This window comes from Protomyctophum parallelum (assembly GCF_964188405.1).
Source record: "Protomyctophum parallelum genome assembly, chromosome: 7".
Classification (NCBI taxonomy): domain Eukaryota; kingdom Metazoa; phylum Chordata; class Actinopteri; order Myctophiformes; family Myctophidae; genus Protomyctophum; species Protomyctophum parallelum.
Window position 1 is genome coordinate 22621957 of NC_139705.1, and position 17023 is coordinate 22638979.

The following is a 17023-nucleotide window of genomic DNA, read 5'->3' on the forward strand; positions in this document are numbered from 1 at the left end:
TGGAGCGAGTGATTTGGGTACGGGAGTGAGAGAGAGAGAGAGAGAGAGCTGGGGGGCAGTCAGCGGGGTCATAAAAACTAGGAGATGTGTTCTGGCCTCTGGGTCTTCATATCTTTTACATTTCTAATTAAAAGAGATAAAGAGTGAGGGAGTCATCAATCCCACAGTGATTTCCCAGTTAAGGTTTTAGAGGGGGTTGTAAACTAGGCAGCCCGGCGTCATTGATTTTATAATTAGCTCTCGTCACCCCCCAGACTTAAGATGGAGGGAGTTGCACTAGAGGGGACAGGAGAAGAACCCAGAAGACGCCAAGACAGAGAGAAAGTCTGATAGAGTAGTGTATGGGGGGGGGGGGGGGGGGGTCTCATGGCTAATGTATATTTCGTTGGGACAACCGTCCAGTGACACGGTTGTCCCAAAAACAACATTAATGTTGAGCATGCATGGTCGTGTGATGCAGTGTCGACCTTGACAGAATTTTTTTGATTTAGTTTGTCATAACATTTTGTTTCGTTTTAGACTTATTTTTGTCATCTGAAATGTTTTACTTTAAGTCTAGTTTTAGTTGCCCATAAGATTTTAGACTAAAATTATTTTGTCCCGATTTATACTCGCCTGTGCGCCGAAAATAGCAGTTTAGTTTTACTGGATCTCTTCTCCACTTGTCCCTCTAACATTTTAGTGTAGTTTGGCTTTGCGTGCAGGGTATAGTAATGGGGACCAACGTGTCGTCTGAATGTGCCGTCAGAAAAATGACACTGACCGAAAAAAGGTAGTAGACGAACATTTTCCGTCATAGTTTTAGTCGACAAAATCAACACTGGTGTGTTGATTTGACTTAAAGGGAGGAGGATGCAAGATCAGTCCTGACATGGGCGGCAGGGTGAGAGGTCAGTATATGGAGAGAACACTTTGAAAAGGCAATCTTAGCCAATGGGGATGGAATATGAGGAAACAGACACGTCCGTGTTGATCACATGACTATGGAGATAGTGTATACTGATTTGTGAGATGTATGTATGAAATGTGGATGAGTAATGTACAGACATGTGTTTTGCCAAAATCGGCCTCATGGCGGCGCTATTACAGGCCGTTGTGGAAAGATTGGGGCAGAGGTCCGTCGTTGGCAACCAGGGAGTGTGTGAGCAGTTTGGCATCGGCCGGGGCAACGGTGCCAGAGATTAGCTGTATGCAGACGGACGGACACATGGACGGAGTGCAAAACATACTCTCCCCATGCCTTCGGTTGGTGGAGACAAAGAAGATAAAAACATAAAAGGTAAGGTTTTAATTAAAGACACTAAACACCCTCATTGGATACACAAAATGCTTTTAATTACAGAAACCCACCCAAACGCTTTTACATTAACTATTAAGAATAACATGTTTTACATGTAGAATAACCTTCACAAACAAGAACCTTCAAAATAAAACGATAACCACTGGAGCTTTATTGCAAAGAGATAAGTGTCCTTACAGGGAGCACTGGTACTGCACTAGGTAGGTATCTCTCAGTGGAGCTAAATAAACATGACTTCCCTATGATGACATTACATCAGTTTACATCCCACAAAGGATGGAGTGCTATGGAAGGAAAGGGTAGTGTGCCACGGCCAAACTTCATGGGTACAAATATTGGGATCCTAAAAACGGTATATATTATGTATCATGTGCTGCTACACCAGGATATCTGGCCACAAAGGTTAACGGAGAGGCTGTAACAAAGAGTCACTCCAAAGACCTCACTTAAGAACATCCTTTTTTCTTTTTTTTAAATCATGAACAGACTTCTATTACCGCTAAAGTAGCCAAAATATCAGTTTCTTCTTTATATATTGGGATCGATTCCCACAACTGCTTTAAAACTAAAATATTGGTATATTAGTCCCTTCCATTAGCACCAACAATGTTAATCTGATTTAAAATATTATTAGAGTCAAAGTGACCATTTTAAAGAGGAAAAGAGCAGACAGGAAAGTGTGTATAAAAATACAGGTAAACACAACACAGAAACACACAATGGTAAATATGATTGTAATGATGAGCGGTCACGACAGACATAGACATCCTTGTATCAACGTTTCATTTCATCCAAAGTCTCTTCTGTAGTAAAAATAGGGTGCAAATGCAGCAGATACAAATCAAGCTAGCGTTAAAGTGTCTATAGCAAATTCTTCTCAGCGATTATAGCAAAGCACGAAAAGACCAAATTATGAATTACGGTATCATTAATCATCTCGTTTTTTTTGTTTTGTTGCATTAGTTAAGTGAAAACCTTAAACCTATTGAATATAGACTGGAATATAGTTTCACTGCCATACTGTGTACTGCCCTACAAAGCCACGGTGCAGGAACTACGGGGGGAAAATGGCTGATAATGGTGTTAAAGTGTTTCAACTGGTCAGCCAAATGAGATATCGGTAAATAAGTCATAATACACCATTGTAATGGTCTTGAGGTAATCGTTTAGCCCCCAAAATCACGAAGACTAATTTGACCTTTGGGATACACAAATAAGTCGGTGTGTCCAAAAACGTAGTTCGTGCACCTTTGGCTTTGTAGGGCAGTATAACTGAAGCTAATTATATTATAAAAAAATAAAAAATAAGGAAAATGCATATACTAGTATTGACTCAAAGGTAGACAGCGATTGTTTCTAGTCTACCCGACAGAAGCTGGGGGGGGATTTACAGTATACAGTTTCATGAGTGTAATCTTAGGTATGCAGATTAACACCAATGAATCTCTGTTACTCTAGGCACACACTTTGAAATGCATCGTTGTGAAGTAGGAAACTTAGTTACATAATGTAATAAAAGGGCAATACAAAGTATCTAAGGATGAAAATATCAACGAGCATCTCGTTCCAAACTTCTGTATTGTAAAATCCAGAATTAATAAGTCTAATGAGTAAATATTGCAGGTGATCTTTATTATTAATCTAAGCTGATGAAAGCTTTATTCTAATGATAGAATAGTCCCATCTTTCAGCGCAATCTATTCCATCGCATTTTGTTATTGTTTAGTGTGGTTCTCTTTCTATATCTCCTGTACTGTATCTGCACGATGATAATCAAATAGCTAATTCATAACAAAGTGCGTATCAATTCTTAGGTTTGAATGAATACCGGCGAAACATGATGCTATAGGCCTAACTGCATAATCATTTTGTAATGACGCATGTTTCATTTACAGTATCTTCAATAGGGCGCCAAGCCGCTATAGAAATATGTATGTTTAAAGTGAGTTCTGCCATGATTTCAGAGGCGACGGGCCCCACACAAAACGTCATAATTACAGTGGCTGTCATCATTCCTAATCACAGTTGTCATAAAAACGACATAACACTCATCGTAAAGCACTCGACATACCCATGATTCAACTAGAATCACTCTGCTAGACTAGAGCATGTGAAGTTTCAGATTGCTAACCCCACCCACGCGTACTGTAAAAGCACAGTTTGCAGCAATACAACAGTCTTATGTTGGTCGTAAACGCTTTGTGTTGACCTGTCACCACAATCATCGTGTCATTCCATAGAACAAAACACTTGGGGGAGCATCTCAACAATCTACAGGGGGAAGCGCTAGAAGTTCATAGTAGATAAAATGTAAAATTGCATATTAACAACTTGTCAGTGTAGCTTTAAGCGTAGTTTATACTTTGTCGCACTATGGGTATGGGAACGCTTGCCCCAAATAACAGATTTTCACACAAACAACAGTTGCGATGCACCGAGTCGTTAGCTCGGCAATCTGTTCTTTCCGGCAAGCGGACATTGTCATGCGTCAAAGTATACATTCGGCTTTAGAGTTGCATGGTACTGTTAGTGTGCTTGCTTGTGTAATGTGCTTGTTTGTGACTGAAAAGAAGAAGAACCCCTGACTCTTGAGGAAAGTCGCCATCTCCTTCTGACCGAGCCTTCAACAGTTGCTGTTGTGGTTTGGATGTCCACCGTCCTACCAGAGAGAAGTGTCTGCCAGATCACTGCAGAGAGACATGAGAGCAGAGAGTGTGGCTGAGGAAAGGCATATTCTGGTTAGAAAGAGGTGAGAATGAGGGAGTGGGGAGTGTGGGAGAGCGAGCGTTTTAATGACGCTGAAAATTGGCCCGTGACTGCGGTACAACCCGCAGGTAAATCATTGCTACAGCTTGCTGTCAACTTATCTGTCCCCTAGTCCTCCCATCTCACACCGCCTCTGTCTCACACCGCCTCACCCCGACTCAACTTCTTTTACGACCACATATTCAAAACTTCCATCTTCCAGCCATATTCATCCTGTCACCATAAATAATGGGCTGCATGTGTCTGCATTAGCAAGCGTAGAATTCACTGTGCATGCGTGGCTTTGTTTCTGTATCTGGTTGTGTGTGTGTTTGTGTGTGTGTGTGTGCGTGTGCATGTGGTTTGGCTACCTGAGGACGGTGTGTACTGTGTGATCGGGCAGTAACAGAGCCATTTCCTCCCCGGAACTGTGTCCTCCATATGGAATTGCATCAGGCTCCTCTTCCTAAACACAGGAATGAACGAACACACATACGCTCACACACATGGATGTACTTTATCTGTCTCTAGGCCATTACAGTTTATTAACCACAAGCGGCCTAATTGCCTTCGGAAGATAATGCCGACGTTCGAATGATCCACTGCTGGCATATAACCGGCGTGCACGGCGGCTATCAGAGTCGGCACCTAGTTAGCACCGTTTTATAAATAATATAATTGAGCAGGTCTGATAGTGTCCCTTACTGATTCAGAGCTGTGCGCCAGAGTGTCGGCGGCGCCTGCTTGGCGCGGCGAGGAGAGCGGCGCGGGCTGACTGATGACCACCCCTCCCCGGTCGAGGTCTCTGAGGGAAGGGGGAGGCGTCACCGTGAGGAGCAGCATGGAGTCGGACTGGCCCTGCTCACACAGGCCGTAGTGGACCAGCGGTCTGGAGGAACGGACAGGCTGCAGCGCCTCCGGGTTCTCGTCCTCGGAGTCCGACAGCAGGCTGTCGGCACGGGGCACCAGCTTACGCACGTACTCCATTAACTCCTGGCGTATGACAAACGCAGACCATTAGGAAATCATGAGCAGGAATTTCATGAAAGCCACAGCAGTCAAGAGCAAGAGATCTGATGACCTTAAAAACCCCGGTTTACTGAAGCCTGAAGTATATAAACATGCATCTATAAATTAGGATGTTCTGTCACACAGACTACCATATATGCCAGACATTATTTAATATAAAGTATGTATACTCGACTTAACTGTTCAAAAAACTAGACAATTGCACTTAGTCTTTTTAGTAGGATAACATGACTTATTAATTGTAGCATTGAGAATAATTCCAAATAAAGCCTTCATGGCCCCAAAAGGCCCTTTAGAGTCTAACATCGACGATTCTAAACCATGTGTCTTAACACACATAAGTTACAACCCAAATTGTCAATTGTAACAACAACAACAAAAAAAAGATTTAACACAAGATATTTTAGGATGGACTAATGTTCCATGAGAACTCCAAACGGTCTAAACAAACATGTGACCCAGTTCACTTGTTTTTTTGTTTTCCGCTCGGAAACATTGAGCATTTTAGCAAACTGTGGCATGGGGGACACAGTCATGATGGCGCCCGCTGGTTCCAGAGGCAAATCATGTGGCTCATTAATCGTCTCAAAATGACATGTCTAGCATTGCTTTAGCATTTCTTCTTCCCCGTAAGAAGCAATGCTAACTAGGGTGTGAGAATGGCTAAATATATTGTGGGAAATGTGTGCTTGGTATTACATTGCCACAACATATTTCTCCTGTAAGAACACTTGGACACACATTAATTTACTTTGCAGTTCATTTAAATGTGAGGAAAATACTTTCTCACATTTACCATGATCCACTTCTCCTTTAAACTAAACTAAAAAACCCACAGACCCTGCATGTACTGTGCTTGAACCCTAAGCCAATAGGTATCTGATTGTCCCTTTTATTTCTCTATCAAACCTTCTGGCAGAACAGAGCGTGGGTCTTCCCTGTGACAAGAAAAGGATCAGACCTCTGACTGTCTCCATGAGAGTAGCTCCTCCTTCTCCTTCTGGGCCACTGTGAGGCTGGCCTTCAGCTCCTGCAGCTCTCGGCGGGTCTCGCTCAACTGGACCTGCACAGGACAGTCCAAAGAGAGTACACACGAGGCAGGTTACAACTGTGCTGGCAATGGTGGAAAAAGTACTCTTTGAAGGGCGCACTGCTATCCCCTCTGTCTGGCTTTCAGACATGACGTCATGTGGCAGCCATGTCTATGGACTTTTAATTGCCTTATTCAGTGGTTCCCAAACTTTGTCATGTCAAGGACCCCCAAATTGACACTAATCAGACCCCCATTTGAAGCAGATTTGAAGACATATGCCACGGACCTCCATAAGAGAAGATCTAAACGGCTCTAGCAGTGATTATCAACCCATTTAATGTCAAGGACCCCCAGGTTTTACATGCATTAGTCTACGGACCCCCATTTAATGGCATTTCTATTTCTGGGACCCCCAATTTATATTGTAAAATCAATGCTAATTGAACTCATAGTGTACAAATGGAACCATAATGGTCCATTTGGTTACAAACTATCATTGAGCTGGGGACCCCCTGGAACTCCCCCAAGGACCCCTGGGGGTCCCCGGACCCCACTTTGGGAACCACTGGTGTAATGAATGACACAAGACATAGCTCAGAAACAGTCTTTTCTTTACCCTGTTACAGTCCTTCTCTCTTCCCAGCTCGACCTCCGCCTTTTCCCTCTCCATCCTCTCCTCCTGCAGCCTCTCCTCCACCCTCTGCATCTCTGCACTGAGTTTCTCCAGACGTTCACGGTCCTTCTACCAGGTGGAGAGAGAGAGAGACACACAGAGACACACAAGCAAGCACGCACGCGCACACACACAAACCATTCACCTCAGTCAGCGGGGTCATTGGACTGTGCATGAAATCGGTTTTCTGCACCAAAGAGTAAGCTGCGGCGCACAGTAGATGAGGCAGGCTACACGCCACATGTGAGAGGTGTGGGAACATTTCATCTTCAAAGCATGAACCTCTTGAGTAAAACCACAAGGGCACATAACTCACTGAGATTGAAACGGTGCAGCCAGGGACATACTGTAGGGCACATCTTTATTTAGTGCCAGGCCACGGGTAGTGAGTGGTACAGTACATTGAACCTCCCTAATGTACCACTACCTGGCCACTGGCACTGATACTTTAGGCCTTGCTAATGGTATGGGTGATATTTAGATGTAATACATTCTACACGTATAGAGACAGGGATGAGTTAGCGTAGTTACAGTTTCAGTTACTAAATGTATTCATGCTGGTTCCTGCAGACTGCACGATTTTTGCCATCAATTCATTAATTGTCGAATCGTGCCATGGGAGAAATGTAAAATTGTGATTATGCACCTTGTCAGACTATGCACGTTTGTCACACTGTGCAAAAAGAATACAGCCTATGTCAGCCGACATATGCTGGAGCAATGTTTCACCTCAAGAAAACAAATGAAACGAAGGACAAAGGAAAATCTGGACCCTGTCTTGGCTTGGCAGCAGACAACATGGGTTTGGCAATTCTCCAAAAGGGAAGCTGGTATTATCACCAGGCATATTTCTGTTTGCACCTAGAGTAGCAGGGAGTAATTGAGTTGCTGTGCTTTAAGTAAGCAAGTAATCTTTATTTATATAGCACCTCTGTCTGAATGGCTTCGGAAGTGCTTCACCACTACAATAGCAAAGCAAATACACATGAATGCATGGGATCTGTTAAATTGCCACAATGATATGTCCAGGAAAGTCAGCAGTTTCTGTTAAATTAAAACGATACTTTAGTAGGGATTTGGGTTATGTAGTTAGTTACCTTGCCACGACATAACTCAAAACATTAGTGAGATATATTCAGTCATTTGCCTCGTTGTTGATTTAAAGCTGATCGTCAAATATATATCGATACATCAATATTTTTACAGCCCAATCTGGGACAGCACTAAGAAGGCCAATATCATCACAGCGTGTGGCAAGAGAATTGTGGCAAGGCTAGATTTATGTAGTACCTCAGCTGTACGCTGCAGACTCTGCCTCTCCTGGGCCCAGCGGGCTCTGCCCTCCCTCAGCGCCAGGCTGGAGTCTGCCAGCTGCAGGGTGAGCTGGGCGGCCTGCAGACGAGCTTGGTGCAGTTCAGCCTGCCCGTGGTCCCTCTGAGAGACCATGGCACTCAGGTCCGCCTTTAACACCTCCACGGCGCCTTCGCTGGTACTCAGGCGCTCCCGGAGTCTGCGCATGTCCTTCAGGGATGCCTCGCTCTCCGCCTGAGCAAAATGTAATATAATAATTAGATAACGTTTATTATATATACACAGCAGTCACATGCCATCTACCAGTGGTGGTAGAAAGTACTTGTTTTACAAGTAAAAGTGTGAATATACTGCAATGCAGAATACAAGCAGAATGTTTCCGACGACCCTTGGTGCCGGCCTTTTAATTGGATTATGCAACATCACATAATAGCCTAGTGCATTCAGTGTAGGCCTATTTTGTTATTATGGTGAAGAAATGTCATCTGCTATAGGTCTAACCACACCAGACCGTTTCGTTGAACTAATACAAAACACAAGCAGATTGCTGTTATTTAAAGTTATCTATAACCAGCAATGATGGAGGGGAAAGGAACTGGTTGGAATAACGTGTTCCTTCCACGCGCTACGTCCAACCAGGGAAACTCCCCCCTGTCAGGTGTAAAGGAGCAACTTGGACACTCAAGCATGAAGGAAGCATGAGTTAAGTCCGTTGCTCTCCCCAGGTTGGCGGAGGGTGTGTAGAGCCCAGGATCACATTAGATGATTGACACGGGGGTGAAAAATGGGTTACAAAATCGTGGGAAAAATAAATAAAATAATAATATATATATATATATATAACCAGCAATGTGCGAGTGATAATTCTGTACTGTATATCAAATATAATCTTATTCCAAGGCAACGCCACTCTTCCATGGGCAGAGGGCATAATGGCTTCTCTCTTCTCTTCAAGGCAATGGCATCTGGTACAGTGATTTATTGCCCAAACCCACCTATACATAATGTAACGGGTAGCGCAGACCTGTGTTTAGGGATAAGTCTGGTTGTGTCCCAAGATAGCGAGAGCGAATTCTCGCATCGATCTTCGACTTCAGGCCACCCATATATTTTTGTATAGGTGTATCTATCCTAGAATAGTTGATGCGATGCCGCTCATGTTTTATCACACCACGCATGCACCACTTCCACTTTGCAATGGATAGGCTATATAATCAAAGTATAGGCCTACATTGCAATCGGATTTAGCAATAACTAAATGTTGAATTATCATAGTCCATATAAGAACAACATATTATCCTATTTCAATGTGTTATGGCTGCTCTGCTCGCTTGGGTCCAGAGACGATTCCTGTGCTCTGGATGTTAGTGTTTATGAGGGGAAACCACAAAGACTTTTTTTTTATGGAAGAATAATACGTGGAATCAATCAACAGTGAAAAACAAATAACGAAAACAAACCACCATGACGCACCAACATTAATCTTATTAGTCCAAATGAGGATATAATTTCATTCTCTCTCTCGCTCACTCTCATGTACAGTACAGCAAATCCGACACTTTCAACAGTGAAATCACAGTAGAAAGAGGCTGTAACACAACCAAAAAACTGCTAGGTTGGGTGATGGACAGATAAATAGCGTAGTATTAAAGTAACATTACCAATCAAAATCTGTAAACTGGAGGTTATGCAATAGCCGTGGTTATGTAAAAGATATAAGCAGACAATTCGCTTATATGTTAAAATCTGAGCGCTCACAATTCGCTGTTGGGAGACCTCATGAACTCCTTCCAATCGCTGACAACGCAGACCTGCAACCCATCGGAGTCGGCCTTCCAATGACAGGAGGGTTACAACCCCATGGGATCCAACCAAGAACCCCAGGACCACCCCAGGACCTGTCTGTCCCTCTGACCGCAGAACCAGAGGGCCTAGTTGCCCAAAAGGTCCAGATCCACCAGTAAACAAGCACCTTCCAACCTAACCAGAGCAGGTAAACCATAGTAACCTACCCCGGGACCAACACTTGCCAGAATCAACCTGTAGAACCAGTGTACAAATGGAACCAAATAAGGTCCATTTGGTTCCATTTGTACAAAGAGACAGACAGTGTCATCACATCTGGGCCTGGATTAAATTAAAGGGTGAGAACCAAAACCTGAGCACCCGAGCGGGATGCTCAGGACACCATACCCCTGCATGTACACACTCCCACAGACCAAAGGAGCGAGCACCCTTGCTGGAGTAATCAAAGGAAGTTCCAAGCCATTGGAACACCCACGCACCAGGTCTGCTTCCTGCCATCCAGCCCGAGTCCAAGACCAGTGCCAGGTTCCACTAGGAACTGGAAAGTCCACCCTGGCCGGGAGAGCCTCACCTATACCACGCCAGTATTCCTGTGGGGGGAATCAGCTCGTACCAAGCCACCAAACCTGGAGCCCTCGCTGCATGCCAGGCTCACAGCCAGGCAGCTTGAGGCTTCCCTCAATTTGTCGTCTGTTTGTTTCGTTAGTTAGTTACAAAACTATAACCGACACAACAGGAGGCTATCAAGGTACAGTATGCCTCCCCATACACCACCGGTCGAAAGCCACCGGAACCGCAGCAACTGCAGCCGGTCAGTTGAGCTCTTATACGTCTGAACGTTAACACGTCAGGGTTAAGCCTTAACTCCTAGACCAACTGCCCAGCCATAGGCCGAGCTCCTAATCAGGGAAAGTACCATACCTGATTAAACAAAGCCTGACCGTCGACGGGACAGAACCATGGCCATTGCTTCCGACAGTACACTGGACGAGACGAGTTAGGATACGTGACGATACGTGACGATCGCCTGGGACCAGCATGGTCATGATGCAAGGACCCATACTCCTGCTAGTAGTATGTGAGCGTATAAAGAGTACTTCTGTTCTGCGCCCAAGATTGGACACCTCCCAAAAGCGAATTGTGAGCGCTTAGATTTTATCATAACCATCATGACGCACCATCACTTTCAACAGTGAAACATTGTCATATTTGAAATCACAGTAGAAAAAGAGGCTATAACACAACCAAAAAACATGCACATCTATAAAACCTGCATTTTTGGGTGCTGGACAGATACATAGCCTAAGTACCAATCAAAATTGGTAAACTAGTAACATTTCTAATAATGGAGTAAATGGTACAATATTTGACTCTGAGATGTAGTAGAGTAAAATTAAAAGTAGAAAGAATTGACAATACTCCAGTCAAGTAAAACATTAAACCTCTACTTAAGTACAGAACTTAAATACATGTACTTAGTTACTTTCCACCACTGCCATCTACTCCACACGCCACACGCATGCTTCAAAGAGCCCATGCAGGGCACAGGGTGAGAGCATAATAACTGCATCGCTGTCGGCTGTGTGGAAGCTTCTCTGACCTCTTTCCTGTGGGCAATGGTGAGTTTGTGGGTGAGGGTGGTGATGGTGTTTTGTAGCTGCAAGACACTGGTGTCTCTCTGGGCCAGAGAGCTCCTTAGGCCCTGAAACTCTTTGGAAAGACTCCGTAGTTCACCCTCCGTCTGTTCCAACTTGGACTGGGGAAAGGGGAGGAAAAAGGTAAAACAATTACTTGGGGAGGAGGTGGCACTGCAAGTACCGCTCCATTTTTACACTCGAGTTAAAATAGCATGCTGGATTTTACTGTGTTCTATCCTTCTAATCCATAAATTACAGGCTCTCTAGTACCTGCAGGCTTTTCCTTTCGTTGTCCTCTTCCTTTCTCTGGGCTGCAGCTCTCTTGGCCTTCTCCTTCATGCTGCACAGATGGACTGGTTTAGCATCAATAAACCGTGATAGTGACATTCATGTAGGAAAACAGACCACGGCAGAATAAAAAGATAATGTCTCACCGCTCCAGCTCGGCCTCTCTCTCCAGAGCCCGCTGTGTCAGGGATTTGATGTCATCCTCCAGCTCTCTGATTTGCTGTTCGCCCTCCTCCTTTGTAGCCAATAAGGCACTTTTCTCCTCAGCCAGGGACTTACCGGCGGCCTGCACCTCCTAATAGAGGACCGACACAACAAAGACTTTATTATTTGATGTTCTGGCAATGGCAGTGTGGGAAGGTGTGTGTGTGTGTGTGTGTGTGTTTGGGGGACTTAGTATCCTTTAAATGACAGTGCCAAAAACATTATTTTTCGACATATAATTGTCTCATCTGTCATAATATAATTTAGCAATGTTTACTTATTTCATGCAGTTCGCAATACTAACAGAGGTCAAGTTCTTATGCCCAACTCAAACTCAGTCCTCTAGATGCCCTAGAAAAGGAATTCCACCAGAATGCCCTCCCCAACCCAGATTCTTATCCTTACCTGAAACACACAAAAACCTATGCCTAAACTTAAGTAAGTGTTACATATGTACTCTCCGAACTGTACCACCTGACATTCGTACCCTGGTCTGCCGCATGAAAAACACATACCACATGGTCAAGATATTGTCCAGGGGAAATAATAAGCGTGCAAGCTTGAGTCAGGGCTATTGGTACTAGGTATTCTACCTGACACGAGACCAGGGTCTACATTTATCAATAGAAGAGTAGCGAGACCACCTCCAACCACTGCAGATGTGATAGTTATAATAATAATAAAAATGGGAATAGTACATTTTGCAGCTTGAACTAAAATAACTTTTCTTGTACCCATGTCTACACTGCTGCTCTTTCTGTAGGTTTCACAAACAAATGATTTGTAAATCCTATCCACTTCATGATCACTGGACAACACAGAATACAGATCATTGTTTGTTGCCTGTGAGCTTGCGCAAAAACACAGAACACATGAGCAGGGAACAGGGAGACAGGCAAATTGACCATAATCAAATAACCCTGTGCTCTTTCATTTGACTCGCACTCTTTACACCACCTCCTGTTTCTTCTGCATCTCCTCCACATTCTCTTGGCTCTCCTTCAGTTCCCCCCGCAGCACAGCGAGGCTCCTCTCTAGCTCTCTGCGCTCCGCGTCCCGGGTCTCCCACGCCCTCAAGTATTCCTCCCTCTCTCTCTCCCTCTGCCTGTCCATCGTCTCCCGGGCCTGCAGCAGCTCGGCCCGCTCGCGCAGGCATTCCTGAAGTCGTGTCTGAGAGAGAGAGACGAGAAGAGAACGAACCATATACACGTGCATGTTGTTGACGGAATCTATCATCATGCTCAAGTCATGTGTATATCCATTTACAGAGATATTTATGTCGCCAGCGTGCATTCATTCAACAGAATTACGCAACTCTCTGGTCATATCTAATATCCTTGTTATTCCCACCTGCAGTAGTTCAGCCCTGGGGACCACCAGCAGCATGTCGGTGCCTTCCTCCTCTCCCGGTGCCCCTTCCTCCAGGGTGACCAGGTCCTCCAGTGGCTTGGGAGCACAGAATGTGAAATTGGAGCTGAGAGAGCAGACCTCTCCCTGTGCATCGATGTAGACAAACTGATACTCCGGGGAGCCGGGTCTGGGAAGGTACGAGGCTAAAACAAAATCAAAAGGACAGGGAGAACAACAGGAAGAAAAGCGTAAGGATTATTTTTGCAGAGAGCCATCGTTTCATTTGCTTGTGTTTCGGCGTGGTTGTAATTTTTACTGGATTCAGCTGATTGTTTTACAAAGAGAACGCAGCAGTGTCGATGTTTTTATAAGTTCATATAAAAATCTTTATATCATCGTAGATGCATGCTTTTTTCAATAATACAATAAGTGCCTGAATGGACAGAACGTGGGTGCTGGCTATCATTTCTGCTATGATATACTTTTGCAGCCGTGTACCCTAATTGTTTTCTTATATCGTATTTATGACTGGAGTTTCTGCTCGCATTCCTTCTAATAGTGTATAATGCAAAGCATTTCAACAGTATTATCATGAATTACTGTACATGATACATATATCTTTTGAGAATAATTTTATTCCCCTTTTAACATTGTATTACTTCACCGTTTCAGATGGTCAACGTTAAAATTGTATCCTTCGGTTTACAAGGCAAACTAAAGAGAATGATCGGATGACACCAACGTAGGTTAAACGGCACACGCACGCAGGCATGATTTCATTTTTTTATCACTGGCGATAAGGAACCATCAGCACTGTCTTGTACCGTTGTTGTCAACCACTTTCCTTTCCAAAGATGAATGACAGCGGCGATGCGTTAAAGCAAGCGATAAATCTCTCTGGCACGGGGTCAAGGCCACACCTGCTGCATGCATCCACGTGCACAACCCCCTCGACCTCCCCCCCCCCCCCCACCCCCTCCCCATCCCTCGCTCAGGCTGCCCCAGACGGGACAGAGGACACAAGTGGACAGTGTCAGTGTTCACTGTCGTCTCCACCATGAGCAGTGGTCAGACACGACACTACACTACACTACCATTGTTCCCATCCTCGTATAACTCCACATCCTGCTTCCTAAAGGAATTGATTCAAACATGACAAAGACTAATTGAAATTCATTGTGTGAGAGAGATGGTGTGTGTGTGTGTGTGTGTGTGTGTGGGGGGGGGGGGGGGGGGTTCTGATGGGAATTGCTCACAAATAACTCGTACTATAAACATTTCTCTATTCTATACACTAGTCACAAAACCTTCTCCTCAATGGGAGTAATTCAATTTACAAAAGGATCAATCTTCCACTGAAGGTTTTATTCGCTGACCTGAGCACTGTACCACCATGGCTTACGACCAACTATGGGAAATAAAATACAATTACAAAGCGAGAGAGAGTGAATACCCTGGAACTGCACACAGCAGTGGACATCCGTGCCCTCCTGGTAGTCCGCTGGCGCCAGCGCCCAAACAAACGTGTGGTAGTCCTTCACCGATGACCATCCCACCTGGCAAACACCCAACAAACACACACACAAGCCCATTATTTAGTCACTCTGGGATATAAGTACAATAGACGCTATGTGCGCGACATCATCGTCATTCCCGGAAGTTAGGCAGGAACGCCTACTCAGTGGCAAAAAAAACTACTTTCTGGTCACTCACTTTGCCACTCACTTTATACATGCGCATACCTCTTTTTATTCATTTGGTTACTGTGACAGTAAAACAAAACACTTTTTTCACATTATTGAACGTTATTTTCCTCGAGTGACAGCGGCTAACGGTACCTTGAAGAGACCGATCCAATCATTGCTGGACCAGGTGTGCTGTGAGCTCACAGTGTAGTGACAATCAACTCTGCTCTGCGGGAAGTAACTGCAACCCACGTTTCGAAACTCCACCCAGCAGGATTTTTCCATGGCAACACAAAACAAAGGCAGGCAATTTTCCACCTGTGGAGAAAATGTATATAAAGAAAATGTTATTTCTCGCCTTATCCCACACAGATACACAACGATGAGCGACATTGGCTGAGCAAAAGTGCAAAAATGGGTGAGAGGTGACTGGTGGTAAACAGTTCGGAGACAGCCAATGGACAGAGAATGTTTATTCAGTGTAAGGAGATATCCTCGGCAAGCACACAAGGGCCTTGAGGGAAGAACACCACCAGCAGTCCAGCACTGGTGCTAAGCCTCGATGACACTGGGGCCTATAACTGACATGACACATTACACCTCTTGACATGACTTGTCACAAGGACTATTTTGGCTATTGGCATGACACGCGGTCAGTTATTGTGCACCTTTCCGCGTAAACATGTGTGTAGTTGTGAAGGAATCAGCAGTAGCAGTATGTGTGGTGGTGGTGCATAATGTAATGAGCAATTACTCAAGTTGCTACACAGCAGATGAAAGTTCTCCCCCAAATCAGCTGATGCAAAATGCAATTAAATCCTATATCGTTTTGGAGATGAAATGATAATTAGCTATGATCTATCTAGTCTACACATAAAACAGATGATATAACCATAATGCTTTACCAGCTTACATACAGAAAGTTATAGGCCTATACATCACAAACGAGGTAGATATAGGCATCGCCGCATCGATATAGTCACGAAAAGTAAAGATCTGTATTCTGTGCCCAAAAAATACCCACGGCACATTTCAGGAGGCTCAAATTACACAGCAAAGAGACTTGGGGCCCAACAGTAGCGCATGTTCAGCAAGAAAACACCATGTGCTTATTGCGCCACGACCACCCGTTATAATGTAATAACACATCCAGTTCCAGTTAAAAAACACACACAGTAAACATCGAGGCTTTATGCCAGCGTATGTGCCACTTTGTGTATACAAATAATATAGTGTAATAAGAGAACGGTGAACTCGTGCAGGCTACACAAGACAAGGCTTCATCTTTTTTTTTGCTTTGTTAATTACAAAAGACATTGCGCAGATATTCTTTCCCGAGCAGCAGTCCAGTTTTAGCTAACATCATACCTGTTAATGTTCACTTTTCTCTAGGTGCTCCAAAACGGTTCGCTCGTATCAGATGGAGGCGTGATGGTCCATTAGAAAACAGTACAGTACGAGCGATGATGAATTATGATCGTCTCCAAGTCGGACTCAGCTGCCACTAGCCCTACAACAATAACAAAAACCAAAGCAAAACACAAGCATGACAGCCTCCTCACACTGCCTTCCGCCACGGAATTGTGGGAGCTGTTGTTCTTACGGTGAGGAAATACCCCAGCAATGGGACAATTTAAACTACAACCCCCAAGCACAAAGGCTAGCTACTGTGGGGTCGCAGTTAAAAATGTAACATGATTCTTCCCCGCGACCACAAGTTGTTTTTCTCAGCGGTTTTTGTATACAGGCTCCCATTGGCTGGCTGTGGTGACTGGTGACAATAATGATAAAGGACCCCATCGATGCGATGATAAAAACAACTAGCGCAGTAGCGCTGATGCTGGCATTGCGAAATATTATATTCAGACCAGATATAGTCTGTTATTCGCTTTTATTTCTGGGTGGCTACCGCAGAGGAGCACATTATAACGTATGCTGAGTTATTGTGCATCCTCCATTTAT

The 17023-nt window shown here is 44.3% G+C and overlaps 1 protein-coding gene across 1 annotated transcript; it reads right to left on the minus strand.

The window, feature by feature from the left end:
* Positions 1 to 1313: 1313 nt before the first annotated feature.
* calcoco1a (calcium binding and coiled-coil domain 1a) lies at positions 1314 to 16589 on the minus strand. The gene is made up of 14 exons (XM_083768632.1): positions 16430 to 16589; positions 15215 to 15379; positions 14830 to 14932; positions 13377 to 13579; positions 12984 to 13196; positions 11969 to 12117; positions 11805 to 11874; positions 11498 to 11653; positions 8071 to 8325; positions 6724 to 6849; positions 6036 to 6137; positions 4751 to 5038; positions 4417 to 4511; positions 1314 to 3987 (listed from the first exon to the last, which is right to left on the minus strand). The coding sequence occupies exons 2-14, from the start codon at positions 15344 to 15346 to the stop codon at positions 3960 to 3962; spliced, it is 1920 nt and encodes a 639-aa protein (XP_083624758.1). The 5' UTR covers positions 15347 to 15379; positions 16430 to 16589; the 3' UTR covers positions 1314 to 3959.
* Positions 16590 to 17023: the final 434 nt, after the last annotated feature.

What these genes read in the sequence shown, in the direction of transcription:
- calcoco1a (XM_083768632.1), bottom strand. Translation starts at nt 15,346, where the DNA reads ATGGAAAAATCCTGCTGGGTGGAGTTTCGAAACGTGGGTTGCAGTTAC. An exon ending in ATTGGATCGGTCTCTTCAAG is followed by an intron (nt 14,933 to 15,214) that starts GTACCGTTAGCC and finishes GGTGTTTGCCAG; the next exon opens with GTGGGATGGTCATCGGTGAA. An exon ending in TGGCGCACAGCTCTGAATCA is followed by an intron (nt 4,512 to 4,750) that starts GTAAGGGACACT and finishes TCCTGTGTTTAG; the next exon opens with GAAGAGGAGCCTGATGCAAT.